The following is a 15,847-nucleotide window of genomic DNA, read 5'->3' as shown; positions in this document are numbered from 1 at the left end:
TAGCAGAAAAATAGGAGACAGTCTAATGAGGTTAGCATTTGTAGGCCGGAATATTCATCCTAATTTATTTCTTAAAACTGCTTAAAATGTATTTTTTAAGAAAATATGTTTCATTTAAATGTTTAATATAACTTTAATTAATATTTACTTTAGCATTCTGAAGGTCTTTTAAAGCATGTATTCTAAAGCAGAATTTATAAAAGACAAGATTATTGATTTGACCCTAAAAAACAAGTTTGACCGTTAGAAACCTAAAATAGACATTAAAATATAAATAACAAATGGAGACATTATGTATAATTTAATGGTAAGAGATTCTTACAAATTACCCAAGAAAAAAGTGGGTAAAGCTATAATCATTCAATTATTCAGATCGGAAATGAAACGGCTAAAAAAATATGAAGAAAGTTTGAAGTCATCAGAAAGCAAATATATATTTTTTAAAGGATTATTTTTTCTTTCTCATTTTAATACAATACTTGGGTAAAAGTGAAAGAACATAACAGTGAAACATTGTGGGTCCAAATAACAGGTGGATTTTACAGTATGTATCAGAGGCTCTGAACTAGCAATTCCACATCTACAATTTTAGATTAAGATTAGATGCATATTTTAGCTATATTTTAGCATGCTTCTTTCAGCTTTATTTTATCATTACTTTTTAAATTTCAGTAGGTTTTTGGGGAACAGGTGGTGTTTGTTTACAAGAGTAAATTCTCTAGTGGTAATTTCTGAGAGTTTGGTGCACCCATCACCCAAGCAGTATACACTGTACCCAATGTGTAGTTCTTATCCCTCACCCCCACTCCCGCCCTTTCCTGCAAGTCTCCAAAGTCCATTGTATCATTCTCACGCCATTGTGTCCTCATAGCTTAGCTCCCACTTATGAGTGAGAACATACGATGTTTAGTTTTCTATTCCTGAGTTACTTCACTTGGAATAATGGTCTCCAATCTCGTCCAGGTTGCTGCGAATGTCATTATTTAGTTCCTTTTTATGGCTGAGGAGTATTCAGTAGTATTGTATGGTATATATATACCACATTTTCTTTATCCACTCATTGATCGATGGGCACTTGGGCTGGTTCCACATTTTTACAATTGCAAATGGTGCTGCAATAAACATGCGTGTGCAAGTATCTTTTCTGTGTAATGACTTCTTTTCCTTTGGGTAGATACGCAGGAGTGGGATTGCTGAATCAAACGGTAGATCTACTTTTAGTTCTTTAAGGAATCTCCATACTGTTTTCCATAGTGGTTATGCTAGTTTACAATCCCATCAGGAGTGTAAAACTGTTCCCTTTTCACCACATCCATGCCAATATTTTTATATTTTGATTTTTTGATTATGGTCATTCTTGCAAGAGTAAGGTCGTATCGTACCGTGGTTTTGATGTTCATTTCCCTGATAATCAGTGATGCTGAGCATTTTTTCCTGTTCGTTGGCCATTTGTATAAATTCTTTTGAGAAGTGTCTATTCATGTCCTTATCCCACATTTTCATGGGATTGTTTGTTTTGTTCTTGCTGATTTTGTTGAGTTCCATGTAGATTCTGGATATTAGTCCTTTGTCAGATGTATGGATTGTGAAGATTTTCTCCCTTGTCTGTCTACTTTGCAGATTATTTCTTTTGCTGTGCAGAAGCTTTTTAGTTTAATTAAGTCCTATTTATTTATCTTTTGCTTTGTTGCATTTGCTTTTGGGTTTTTGGTCATGAAGCCTTTGCCTAAGTCAATGTCTTGAAGGGCTTCTCCAATGTTATCTTCTAGAATTTTATGGCTTCAGGTCTTAGATTTAAGTCTTTGATTCACGTTGAGTTGATTTTTGCATAGGGTAAGAGACGAGAATCCAGTTTCATTCTCCTACTTGTGGCTTGCCAATTATCCCAGCACCACCTATTGAATAGGATGTCCATTTCTCACTTTATGTTTTTGTTTGTTCTGTCAAAGATCAGTTGACTGTAAGTATTTGGCTTATTTCTGGGTTCTCTATTCTGTTCCATTGGTCTATATGCCTATTTTTATACCAGTACCATGCTGTTTTAATGACTATGCCCTTGTAGTATAGTTTGAGATCGGGTAATGTGATGCCTCCAGATACGTCCTTTTTGCTTAGTCTTGCTTTGGATATGTGGGCTCTTTTTTGGTTCCATATGAATTTTAGGATTTTTTTTTCTGGTTCTGTGAAGAATGATGGTGGTTGCTTTTCGTTTTTTGTTTTTTTGAGACAGAGTCTCTCTCTGTCACCCAGGCTGGAGTGCAGTGGCATGATCTCAGCTCACTGCAACCTTCGCCTCCTGGGTTCAAGTGATTCTTCTGCCTCAGTCTCTCAAGTAGTTGGGACTACAGGTGCATGCCACCATGCTCGACTAATTTTTGTATTTTTAGTAAAGACAGGGTTTGACCATATTGGCCAGGCTGGTCTTGAACTCCTGCGATTACAGGCATGAGCCACCGCACCCGGCATGAATGATGGTGGTATTTTGATGGGAATTGCATTGAATTTGTAGATTGCTTTTGGGAGTATGGTCATTTTCATAATATTGATTCTACCCATCCATAAGCATGGGATGTGTTTCCATTTATTTGTGTCTACGCCTATGATTTCTTTCAGCAGTGTTTTTAAAATGCTTTAATCTACAAATACAGGAACTTTTGTTTTGAAAGAGAATTTAGATAAAATGAAAATTACATAAACTAACACTTGATTAGTTAGGAGACGATAAAGAAAATTATAGATTATCCTGAATCCTGGATTCCTCCTTTTAGAAAGACAATAAACAGATCAATAATTGAATTAAGGCTCCGAACGGTAGCTCACACCTGTAACTCCAGCACTTTGGAAGGCCAAAGCAGGAGGACTACTTGAGCCCAGGAGTTCAAGACCAGCCTGGGCAACATAGCAAGACCTTGTCTCTACAAAGCAACTTTAAAACTTAGCCCAGAGTGGTGGTGAGCACCTGTGGTCCCTGCTACTCAGGAGGCTGAGGTGAGAGGATCGCTTGAGCTCAGAAGTTTGAGGCTGCAGTGAGCTGTGATTGCACCACTGCACTCCAGCCTGGGTGACAGAGCAAGATCCTGTCTCAAAATAAAGTGAATTAAATAATATATTGGAAGATGATAAGAACTGTGGAGAAAAGTGAAGCAGGAAGTGAGTGGAGTAGGGCAAGAAAAGGAGGTGGTGACATTTTAAACAGGGAGGTAGAGAAGGTGACATTTGAGTTTCGATCAAACAAGGGAAAATTCTACAATTTTACTCCATAGTCATCAACTCTGATAACTGCAATCAGGCTAACAGCTCTTGGCTAAGACAAGGTATTGGTCATCTCTACTTGGCTATCCGCTTCAACTTATTTATTTATTTATTTATTTATTTATTTATTTATTTATTTTTGAGACAGAGTCTTGCTCGTCACCCAGGCTGGAGTGCAGTGGCGTGATCTCGGCTCACTGCAAGCTCCGCCGCCCGGGTTCATGCCATTCTCCTGCCTCAGCCTCCCAAGTAGCTGGGACTACAGGCACCCACCACCACGTCTGGCCAATTTTTTTTTTAATTTTAGTAGAGACGGGGTTTCACTGTGTTAGCCAAGATGGTCTCAATCTCCTGACCTCGTGATCCACCCGCCTCAGCCTCCCAAAGTGCTGGTATTACAGGCGTAAGCCACCGCGTCTGGCCTCAACTTTTATATTATGACTGACACCTGCAATCCCAGCACTTTCGGAGGCCAAGGTGGGAGGATCACTTGATGCCAGGAGTTCAAGACGAGCTTGGGCAATATAGTGAGACCCCCGGCTTTACAAAAGAAAAAAAAAATCAGCCAGGTGCAGTGGCTTGTGCCTGTAGTCCCAGCTACTCAGGAAGCTGAGGCAGGAGGGTCCCTGGAGCCCAGGAGGTCAAGGGTGCAGTGAGCCATAATTGTGCCACTGCACTCCAGCCTGGGAGACACAGCAAGACTCAGCAACTTTTATAATATACGCTCCAGTTATTATGAAGTATCCTGTAATAGACACTGTGTTAGTATTCATCGATTCCCTTTTTTGAATCTAAAGGCATGACCTTCTAAAATATATAGTCTTCTCCGTAAGCATTTTCAGCAAAGAAAGAGAATTAGGAGTAGAAGAGAAGCCATCTACTGTTTTGATAACCCAGCATCCATTGACCCATTTTTCCAGTAAGAGACCCCAGGTTTTCCTTGGGGCTCTAAGCCTACCTGACTTCCAGACAACCTGGTTCAGGTGGGGCTGACACCAGCCCTTGCCTCTGGGGGTCAGTGTACTGCCAGGTCCCACCAGTAGGGGCACCAAACCCCCCAGAACACTGTACCACCTGACGTTGAGGAGTGGGCATGGGGCCCGAGGCAGGCCAATGAGAACGCAGAGACACTGAGATGTATGTTCCCACTTGCAGAAGAGGTGCATGCTCACCCGGTGGTTGCTAAAAAGGCTGAAGGTAGGTGTAGGGATGCTGTTGGAGCCATCCTTACCACCCTTGAGGCAAGAAGGGAGGGTGAGTCTGCCTAAAAATGAATCAAACCAAGAGTGCAACCACAATTGCACTAAATGGAAAGAAACAGAAATAAAGAGAGATAGGCTCCTCTCATACACATTTGGGGGACCTGAACTCAGTCCCGCCTCACCCTAGGTACCCCCTTAGACTGTTCACATAGCTCATGAGTACATTTCATTTTTGCTTAACATCATTTCAAGCTAGGTTTCTGTCACCTGCAACCAAGAGTCTTGTCTAATGCAAACAAACCTTCAGAAGCTGATCTTATTTCCACTGGAAAGCCCAAAACACAGCATATACCCACCCGCTCCTGACCAGCAGTGTCCCAGATGAGGAACTTGTGCAGTTCATTTCCACAAGGCACAGTTTTGGTCATAAAGGATGCCCTGAAAAAGAGAGTCAACATCTCCACATTACTGCATTGTTTCTTCACAAAGATTCACAAGTCAAACAAGTTAAATGCTACACCTTAGCAGGACCCCAAAAAGCCCTGGTCCTTGGGAACCACTAAGAGGAGAAAAGGGCTAGAAGATTCATGACACCCAGAAGAAAATATTCTGCATTTTCTGTTAGTTCAACTGGGGGTTTTGAAACAAAACAAAACAAAGGAGGCATTCAAAAGACTGTGTTTCTGGTCAGGTGCGGTGGTTCACGCCTGTAATCCTAGCACTTTGGGAGGCCAAGGTGGGCAGATTACGAGGTCAGGAGTTCGAGACCAGCCTGGCCAATATGATGAAATCCTGTCTGTACTAAAAACACAAAAAATTAGCCAGGCGTGGTGGCGGCATAGTGGCAGGCACCTGTAGTCCCAGCTACTCAGGAGGCTAAGGCAGGAGAATCGCTTGAAACCGGGAGGTGGAGGTTGCAGTGAGCCAATATCGCACCATGGCACTTCAAACCCAGATGACAGTATGAGACTTTGTCACAAAAAAAAAAAAAAAAAAAGGCCGGGCGTGGTGGCTCAAGCCTGTAATCCCAGCACTTTGGGAGGCCGAGACGGGCGGATCACGAGGTCAGGAGTTCGAGACCATCCTGGCTAACACGGTGAAACCCCGTCTCTACTAAAAAATACAAAAAACTAGCCAGGCGAGGTGGTGGGCACCTGTAGTCCCGGCTACTCGGGAGGCTGAGGCAGGAGAATGGCATAAAAACCCGGGAGGCGGAGCTTGCAGTGAGCTGAGATCCAGCCACTGCACTCCACCCTGGGCGACATAGCGAGACTCCGTCTCAAAAAAAAAAATCAAAAAAAAAATTTAAAAAAAAAAAAATATATATATATATAAAAAATAAATAAAACTTAAAAATACAAAAATTAGCGGGCGTGGTGGCAGGTGCCTGTAGTCTCAGCTACTTGGGAGGCTGAGGCAGGAGAATCACTTGAACTCAGCAAGCGGAGGCTGCAGTGAGCCAAAATCACACCACTGCACTCCAGCCTGGGTGACAGAGCAAGACTCCATCTCAAAAAAAAAAAAAAAAAAGAAAGACTGTGTTTCTAAAACCAGTTAGCTTCAATTATTAAAATACCCCCAGATCTCAGGAAAGAACACAACCTTGGATTTTAAAAACTTATTACAATACTCAAGAGTGAAAACAGCAGCTGGTATGTTGGCATGTTATGGTTTTGGTCTTACAATGGCACCACACACACAAAAAAGTTGCCTTACATATTTACTATGTCTGGGTGACACAGCGAGACCCTGTACCCCCTACCCCCCAAAAAAAGATATTTTAAGAACAATTGAAAAATTTTAAATTCACACCATATGCAAGATATTATCATTGATTCAAATTAATTCTGGATATGAATCCAACACCAGTAGCAACTAATAGAATACTACATCTAAGTCCCAACCTGCTTGCATAAATTCAAGGACGAAGATTGGCAGCTTAACACATATTTATGTTTTCTCTACAAAAAAGGAAGGATTATTTTTCCTCCCTTCTGAGTCCAAAAAGAAAAGACATTAAAGCCTCAGTAGATCATGAAACGCTTACTGTTTTCTTTTTCTTACTATTTCCTTTAAAAAAGCATTTTCTTTGTGCTCATGAAGGGTATAAAAATACTAGGAATGTTCAATAGCCTTGACTTTTATGAGAGTTTCCTATTCATTAAAAAATAGCAAGCATCCCCAGGAGGGGGACAACCTGGTAGGAGAGCCTCCTGAAGTGATGGAGTAAGAAGTAGTACATCACCTAGACAGCATTCTGTCCACAAATGCTTAGTCTGAATTTAATTGTAAGAAAACAATCAGGCAAATGTAGAATGTGAAACATTTTGCAAGACAAGCTGGCCTGAATGCTTCAAATAAGTCAATGTCATGAGAAGCAAACCAGAAAAACACAGGGAGATTCTTCCAGAATCTAGATTGAGAGGAAAGAGATAAAACAACCAAATGCAGTATATGAACCCTGGCTGGACCCCAGATTAGGGGGAAAACAGCTTTAAAATATATTTGGCCAGGTGTGGTGGCTCTTTTTTCTGTAATCCTAGCCCTTTGGGAAGCTGAAGCAGGAGGATGGCTTGAGGCCAAGATTTTCAGACCATCTTGGGCAACAGAGCAAGACTCCTTCTTTACAAAAAAAAAAAAAAAATTATTTTTAAATCAGCTGAGCATTATGGCACAAGCCTGTAGTTCTGGCAGCTCAAAAGACTGAGGCAGAAGAACAGCTTGAACCCAGGAGTTTGAGGCTGGTAGTAAAGCGCCAAGATTGCCCCAGTGCACTGCAGTCTGGGTGACACAGCGAGACCCTGTACCCCCTACCCCCCAAAAAAAGATATTTTAGGAACAATTGAAAATTTTTAAATTCACACTATATGCAAGATATTATCATTGATTCAAATTAATTTTCTAGGTATGACCATGGCGTCCTCATTATGTTCTTATTCTTAGGAGATGGACCCCAGGGCTTTGGAGGTAAAGAGTCAGGGATTCTTTCCCTTACTTTCATAGAGTCCAGCCTGGTCCACTAGGATTCATCATAGTAATATTTCCTCAGCCTCTAAATCCTCTAAGAATAGGAAGCCAATTACAGAAGTCCCAAGTAGAAAAGTCTACTGCAAGTCCCACACTATCCCCACAAAAACCAAAGGCTTGTTAGAGAGTTCTAATTACCAACCCACAATTGCAGTAAATAGAAATTCTAAGTATTCTAAGTGATAAGATCCAGTATTATCAAAACCACATCTATTCCTTTATTTCTTTAAAAGTGTTTAAAATGTATATCCAGACTACTGGGAAGAACTAATATATTCCAAAAATGTTAATATCGTTATTACTTTTCCCATTTTAAAAGCAACATATGTATTTCATAAAAAAGAAATTCAAAAAACAAAAAGGAAATAAAAACCAAACATATTTCACCACCCAGCCATAGTCACTGCTAATAAATTGGTGTATGTCCTTCCCAATTATTTTTATACAGCTTTTAAAATGGGATTATTCATTTTTTTCTTTTATTTTTAGTTGATACACAATAATTATGCATCTTATGGGATACAGAGTGATACGCACCTACATGTAAGCAATGTGTAATGATCAAATCAAGATAATTAGCATATTCATCACCTTGAACATTTATCATTTCTTGGTGTTGTGAACATCCAAAATCCTCTCTTCTAGCTTTTCGAAAATATACACTAAATTATTGTTAGCCTTATTCATCCTACAGTGCTACAGAACACTAGAATATTTTCCTCCCATCTAGCTGTAACTTTGTAACTGTTAACCAACCTCTCCCTATCCTTCCCTCCCCCAACCCTTCCCAGCTTCTAATAACTACAATTCTATTCTAATTCTATGAGCTCTTTTCTTTTTAGCTCTTGCACATAAGTGAGAACATGTAGTATTTATCTTTCCATGTCTGGATTATTTCACTTAATGCAATGTCCTCCGGGCTCATCCGTGTTGCCATGAACGACAGGATTTCGTTCTTTTTTTATGGCTGAATCTATTCTAATGTGTATATATTACCACATTTTCTTTACCCATGAATTCGTTTTGTTTTGTTTTGTTTTGTTTTTTCGAGACAGGGTCTCACTCTGCCTACCAGGCTGGAGTGCAGTGGCGCAGTCTCAGCTCACTGCAACCTCCATCTCCTGGGTTCATGCGATTCTCCTGCCTCAGCCTCCCAAGTAGCTGGGATTACAGGCATGTGCCACCACACCCGGCTAATTCTTGTAATTTACTTTAGTAGAGATGGGGTTCTACCATGTTGGCCAGGCTGGTCTCACACTCCTGACCTCAGATGATCCACCCTCCTTGACCTCCCAAAGTGCCGGGATTACAGGTGTGAGCCACCGCACCGGCCTCCGTTCATTTGTTGATGGACACTTGGGTTGATTTCATACCTTGGCTGTTGTGGATAGTGCAGCAATAAATCAGTGAGTGCAGGGATCCCTTTGATATACTGATTCACTCTCCTTTGCATAAATACCCAGTAGTAGAAGTGCTGGATTGTATGGCAGTTCTATTTCTAGCTGTTTTGAGAAACCTCCATACTGTCTTCCAGAATGGCTATACTAATGTGCACAGTGTTTCATCTACCAACAGTACAAGAATTCCCTTTTCTCTTCATCGTTGCCAGCATTTGTTATTTTTTGTATTTTTAATGATAGTCATTCTAACTGGAGAGAGATGATATCTTCCTGTGGTTTCTAATTTGCATTTCCCTGATGACAGTGATGTTGAGCATTTTTCCATAAACTTGTTGGCCATTTGTATGTCTTTTTAGAAATGTCTATTCAGATTCCTTGCCCAATTTAAAACATTTTATTTGGGTTTTCTTTGCTGTTAAGTTGTTTGAGTTGCTTGTATATTCTGGATTTCCATCCCTTTTATTTCAAAGTTCAAGCTGAAAGTTATGAGCAGTAAAGTAGTCTTTTCAAGAAACTTCAAATAATTGAATAAAATATTTTATAACCTGAAGGTAACTGGCCACTGCCCAACATCCTGGTACCTTTGACAGATATCATGTCATGAGTTTTAACATATTTTGACTTGTAATTGTTCTGCAGTGTGAAATGTTGAAAGTTAACCTTGGAGAACTAAAGACTGAGTCACATTCCTCATCTGGCTCCTCTGATGTTCTACAGTTTTGATCTTTGGGCGACAGCCTCAGCAGGCACATTACATTTCTGCTGTTTCATCAAAAATGCTTATTTTGATGTCTAGTGAGTGTGAAATCTGGATAAGCCTCTGCTACATACGTTACAATTATATGATTTTTCTTTAGTATGGACTCTGTGATGTCAATTAATGCTTGAACTCATGATGAAAGGTTTGCCATAGTCATTGCATTTGTAAGGATTCTCCCGAGAATGAATTATTGGATGTTGTGGGAGAAGTGAATTGTGCATGAAGACCTTGCCACACTCATTTTATTTGGAAGGCTTCTCTCCAGTATGGATCACCTGATGGTAAGTGCTGACTGCACACTGAAGGCTTTGCCACACTCCAGTGACACTGTGTGGAATATTTCTCTCATATTACTTTTCCCTTTGGGGGATAATTTCTTGATTGCACATATAGGAAAGATGGCCCTCCGAGAGAAGGAAGCAGAGAGTTCCCAGAAGCCAGATGTGTAGGGGATAACTCTCTTGAACCATGTTTTTCCTCTGCTCTCACAGCACAACCATCAACACCGAAGAGGACTTCTATGACCAAATCTGTGGGGGGTTCTACCACCACCAGCAGCAGATACCAGCTAGGTGTCCTCCAATTCAATTCTGACACTCTCTCCCTGGAGACGCTGTCAGATCCCACAGGTTGAGGGCTCAGTACCCAAGACTGCTCCTCCATGGACACCAGTCCCAAGTCCGGGCCTCTAGAACTTCTGATCGACGGGTTTCAGGTTGGGGTTCCCATCGACCCCTCTTTGGGTTCGATTAATCTTCTTCAGCGGCTCACAGAACCCAAGGAAACACTTACTTACAGTGACCAGTTTCTCATAAAGGATATTGCAAAGGATACAGATGAAGCGATGCTTAGGGCAAGGTAAGCAGACAGGGGCACAGAGCTGCCAGGCACTCCCCAGGCGCCACTCTCCAGAAACCTCAGCTCTTCGGAAGTGCCCTGAACACATTTCTTTTGAGTTTTTATGGAGGCTTCATTACATTTTCTTTTCTTTCTTCTCTTTCTTTCTTTTCTTTTCTTTCTTTCTTTTCTTTGATAGAGGCTTCATTACATAGGCATTCTCCTTCCCTTCCTTCCTTTCTCTCTCTCTCTCTCTCTCTCTTTTTGACAGAGTCTGACTCTGTCGCCCAGGCTAGAGTGCAGTCGCATGATCTCGGCTCACTGCAACTGGCAAGCGATTCTCCTGCCTCAGCCTCCCGAGTAGCTGGGATTACAGGGATGCACCACCACACCCGGCTAATTTTTGAAATTTTAGTAGACAAGGGGTTTCACCATGTTGGTCAGGCTGGCCTCGAACCCCTGACTTCAGGTGATCCACCCACCTCGGCCTCCCAAAGTGTTGGGATTACAGGCGTGAGACACTGTGCCCGGCCTACAGAGGCATTCTTAACAATTTTGTAGAAACGTGATTGGACAAAAAGTGCATGATCAAAACCCAGCAAGGCCTGTGTGTTCAGGTTCTTCTTGGCCGCTCTGTGTAGCATTCCTTCCTCTAGAGGGTGGGGGCAGGACTCTCTCTGGAAGGACCCGCTATCAGATTAGAGTCCTGCCTTGGGCTGGTAAAAGGAGGACAGAAGTTCAGACATCAATTCTGTTTTCTGAGGCCTAAAGTGCCCCAAGATTATAACAAGGGCTTGGGAGTTAGGAGCCAGGAACCATAGGTAAAAGCCTATATATATGCAAATATGACATATATATCATGACACCCTACCAGACGAAAGCTGTCCACCATGATAAGATCTCTGCATGTGTTCCTGTTTGAGCTGCAGCACCACTCTCATCACACCTTTGATATGTTCCCACTCTCGGCTTTCCTGCGATTTTCACTTGACTCTCCACTGTCCAGGGTCTTTCCCTTGCTCCATCATGAAGATAATATTTGGGTTAGGAAGAGAATTTCCTGCCATGGAGACCAGGTTCCTGTAGCTCTCCAATATCACGTCCCTGTATAAAGGATGCTGTGCAGGGTCCAAGCATTCCCACTCACTCTCAGAGAATTTTACAGCCACACCCCTGAAAGTCCAGCAGCCCTGAGTAAGAGCTGTTCCTGACTCTTTTTCTTTCCTCTTCCAGGCTTCTTCCCAAGTAACACTGGTCTTCATGTCAATCACACTGCAGTGTGACCCCCTCCATGTGATCTGCTTCTGAGTTTGCAGAACAATCTATTTTAATATAACTTTTACTCTGAAAATTCATCATACTCTATCTAAATTTTGCTTTTCCTCAACTTTATATGTCCTGGAAATCTTTCCATTTCTATAAATATAGATCAATATCATCTAAAATTGGCTGGGCACAGTGGCTCACAGCTGTAATCCCAGCACTTTGGGAGGTTGCGGCGGGCAGATCACTTGAGGTCAGGAATTCAAGACCAGCCTGGCCAACATGGCAAAACACTGTCTACTAAAAATACAAAAATGACCCAGGTGAGGTGGCAAGTGCCTATGATCCCAGCTATGTGGGGGACTGAGGCAGGAGAATCGCTTGAACCTAGGAGTCAGAGATTACAGTGAGCTGACATTACACCACTGTACTCCAGCCTGAGTGACAGAGCAAGACTCTGTCTCAAAAAATAAAAAAAAGAATCATCTAAAATGTTTCCATTTCTATGAATATAGATCAATATCATCTAAAATGACTGATGATCATACATCATGTTATGGAATTATTCGACACCCTAACGATGGCCATTTTGGTTACCTATTGTTCACTATTACAACGATTCAGTGAATATCCTTATACTTACATCTTTGTATCCCTGCATAACTATATCCTAAGACTTAGTTTTTAAAAAGTAGAGCTGATTATCGCGCCACTGCACTCCAGCCTGGGCGACAGAGCGAGACTCCGTCTCAAAAAAAAAAAAAAAAGTAGAGCTGAGGATGGTGGCTCACACCTGTAATCCCAGCACTTTGGGAGGCCAAGGTGGGAGGATCACTTGAGGCCAGGAGTTCAAGACCAGCCTGGGCAACATAGCAAGACCCCTGGCTCTACAAAAGAAAAAAAAAATCAACCAGGTACAGTGGCTTTTGCCTGTGGTCCCAGCTACTCAGGAAGCTGATGCAGGAGGATCCCTTGAGCCCAGGAGGTCAAGGGTACAGTGAGCCATGATTGTGCCACTGCACTCCAGCCTGGGTGACACAGCAAGACTCTGTCTCTAAAAATATATAAATAAATAAATAAAATAAAAGTAGATACACCCTACTTTTGCTACCTGTGCCAAACTTAGATTGTACCAACCTACCTGTCCATAGTGGTGTATGAGATGGCCTTTTCCTCAACCATTATTACTCTTTCAAATTTCTTTCAATGTATTAGATAGAAAATATTTCATTCTTGTATTCATTATGCTTATCACAAGTTTAAACATCATTTTAACATTTATTGTTCACTTGTACTTTTCTTTGTAAAGGAATTTTTCTCCAGTTCACGACCTTGGCCCGCTTTTCAACTGAGGTATTCAGCCTTTTCTTATTCATTTTTTGAGTAGTTTCCACTAACCTTTTGTAGTAATATATTTTAAATAATATTTTTCCAGTTTAACATTTGCCCTTTAACTTTGTTCATTTTTTTTTCATAAACTCATTTAAAAATTTTACTAGACAACTCTATCAACATTTTGTTTTTGTGTGTTTTGTTTTTGTTTTCACTTCTGATGTTAGTCAGATTTTCATTTATTCTTCAATATACTCTAGGTGCTGGGATGAATAATACAGCAACCCTATTACCCTTAAAAAGTTCTCCTTAGAGTTAGAAAACTGAGTTCATGCCTTTAAAATGTTAGAAAAAAATATTAAATATCCGGTCCAACCGCTTCACAGGGCAGGTAAAGGGGGGAAAACCCAAATCCCAGAAGACGGCCTAGTTCCTGGTGAAAGAAGAATGTAGTGGCATAACCAGGAAGAGGATGCAGAGGCCTTCACTGCCAGACTCAATTAAACAGCCCGTAAAGCCCCTCAGTTTCCTGTTCTGTGAAATGGGGCCAATACCTACTCTGCATTAAACAGAGGTGTTCGCAGGGACAAAGAGGGAAACGGATACCTGTGAAATTCCCCTTGGTTCACAGTGAGCCGTGAGGAGCAACTTTAATAATAGTAGGAAGGCACACCTCACACACACACATCCCTCTGTGCTCCCGCTCTCTCGCCACTAGGAGAAAGACTCTCAGTATTTGAAACGAGGACCATGACAATCATTGCTTTTTTTGGTTGACTGAGGTTTGTTGTTGGTTTTTAAGTCTTTGCTAGCTTTTGATCTTAAGAACCTCATCCAGCCTAGGCAACAACACGGGGAGACTTCATCTCCACAAAAATAAAAATTTAATTAAAAACAAAAATTTAAAAATAGCCAGGTGTGGTGGCTCACACCCGTGGTCCCAGCTACTCAGGAGGCTAAGGTGGGAGGATCGCTTGAGCCTGGGAGGTGGAGGCTACAGTGAGACATGATTGCGCCACTGCACTCCAGCCTGGGTGACAGAGCAAGATCCTGTCTCAAACAAACAAACAAACAAACAAGAACCTTAGGCATCTTTTCTTCTGTGTAGATCACCCTCCGAAGTGGTGGAGGAGGTGCACTGGCCCTGCTAAACTGACTTCATTATCTGTGGAAACCAAAATCTGGCAGAGAAGTAACACAATTTCCTTACAAAAGTTGAAATGAAAAGGGAGACACACACATACACACACACACTCAAGATGTCAATGCAATCTGCTTGAATAGCAGAGCCAAGGTTTTTCAGTGTGAGTCAGAGAGGCCATAAGAATTAACTCTTTTAATGCTGAAGCAATGGCATTCTACAGCCCATGGCCTTTCACCAATGCTCACGCGATTCCAGTGGAAGAAGCAGGGTGGGCTTTGAGAGCGGACTCCCTTGGTGTGAGCCATGAGTGGGCTGTTCACGGGCTAAGTGCACCTAGGCAAGTCCCCTAACCTGGGCTGGGGGCGGCCAGCAGAGTTACTGCCAAGAAGGCAGTGCCGGCACCAGGAACTGAAATGTCTACGGACCAGGCAGGACATATAAATGAGTGAAGCGGGCTAGGTGTGAATGTTAATACTGATGAACATAATAGTAACAACGCCTAGCGGAAATGGCGTGAAGCCGGGAGGCCTGGCCACCCATGCAGAGCGGTACCAGCTGGCTCCCACTACATGGGGATGGGCACCAGGGCTCCAAACCCACTGATTTTTCAAGAGAAACCAGGAATGCAAGTTTATTACGTGCAAGTCTCCTGATTCTTCACTTTTGGCTTAAAGTCTTTACAGCACTGTGAAGGCTGAACAAATCAAATCTATTAATATAAGCCAGTTCCTCAGCCCACCGAATCTACCAGCTTTTGGAAAAGCGCTCAAATGTTTTAAAAGTGTTCCATTTATGCCACCTTCCAGGAAAACTGCATATGTCACTTAGAAATTGTTCCCACTAGAGGCCGGGCGCGGTGGCTCAAGCCTGTAATCCCAGCACTTTGGGAGGCCGAGGCGGGCGGATCACAAGGTCAGGAGATCGAGACCACGGTGAAACCCCGTCTCTACTAAAAATACAAAAAATTAGCCGGGCGCGGTTGTGGGCGCCTGTAGTCCCAGCTACTCGGGAGGCTGAGGCAGGAGAATGGCGTGAACCCGGGAGGCGGAGCTTGCAGTGAGCTGAGATCGCGCCACTGCACTCCAGCCTGGGCGACAGAGCGAGACTCCGTCTCAAAAAAAAAAAAAAAAAAAAAAAAAAAAAAGAAATTGTTCCCACTAGCTTTATTTTTCTGCAACTGGTGTTTGAAAATATTTTCTCAAAATTCCAGAGGAAAATTTTCATCAGTTTTTAAATCAAGAAGTTAAATTATATCAAGAAGACAATACATAAGGGTGGAGGGGCTGAGCCTAACATTGACTCCAGAGGAAAAGCAAGGGACGAAGTAGAAAGTGAACAGGGCCGGGCACAGTGGCTTGCGCCCGTAAACTCCTTCGGGAGGCCAAGGTGGGCGGATCACCTGAGGTCATGAGCTTGAGACCAGCCTGCCCAACACGGTGAAACCCTGTCTCTACTAAAAATACAAAAAATAGCCAGGCGTGGTGGCAAGCACCTGTAGTCCCAGCTACTTGGGAGGCTGAGACATTAGAATTGCTTGAACCTGGGAGATAAAGGTTGCAGTGAGCAAAGATCGCGTCACTGCGCTCCAGCCTGGGCGACAGAGAAGACTGTGTCTCAAAAAAAATAAAAA

The 15,847-nt window shown here is 42.1% G+C and overlaps 1 protein-coding gene across 1 annotated transcript in view; it reads right to left on the bottom strand.

Moving 5' to 3' along the window:
* LOC105478891 (RAB31, member RAS oncogene family) overlaps positions 1-15,847 on the bottom strand; it is a 150,918-nt gene that overhangs the window by 67,565 nt on the left and 67,506 nt on the right. The window contains exon 3 of the mRNA XM_011736614.2: positions 4,811-4,892. Coding sequence (XP_011734916.2) covers positions 4,811-4,892 — 82 coding nt within the window. The remainder of the gene's footprint in view (positions 1-4,810; positions 4,893-15,847) is intronic.

The sequence above is a fragment of the Macaca nemestrina genome, chromosome 19 (genome assembly GCF_043159975.1).
Source record: "Macaca nemestrina isolate mMacNem1 chromosome 19, mMacNem.hap1, whole genome shotgun sequence".
Lineage (NCBI taxonomy): Eukaryota > Metazoa > Chordata > Mammalia > Primates > Cercopithecidae > Macaca > Macaca nemestrina.
The sequence above is the reverse complement of the archived record's forward strand: the minus strand, read 5'-3'. Positions and strand labels throughout refer to the sequence as shown.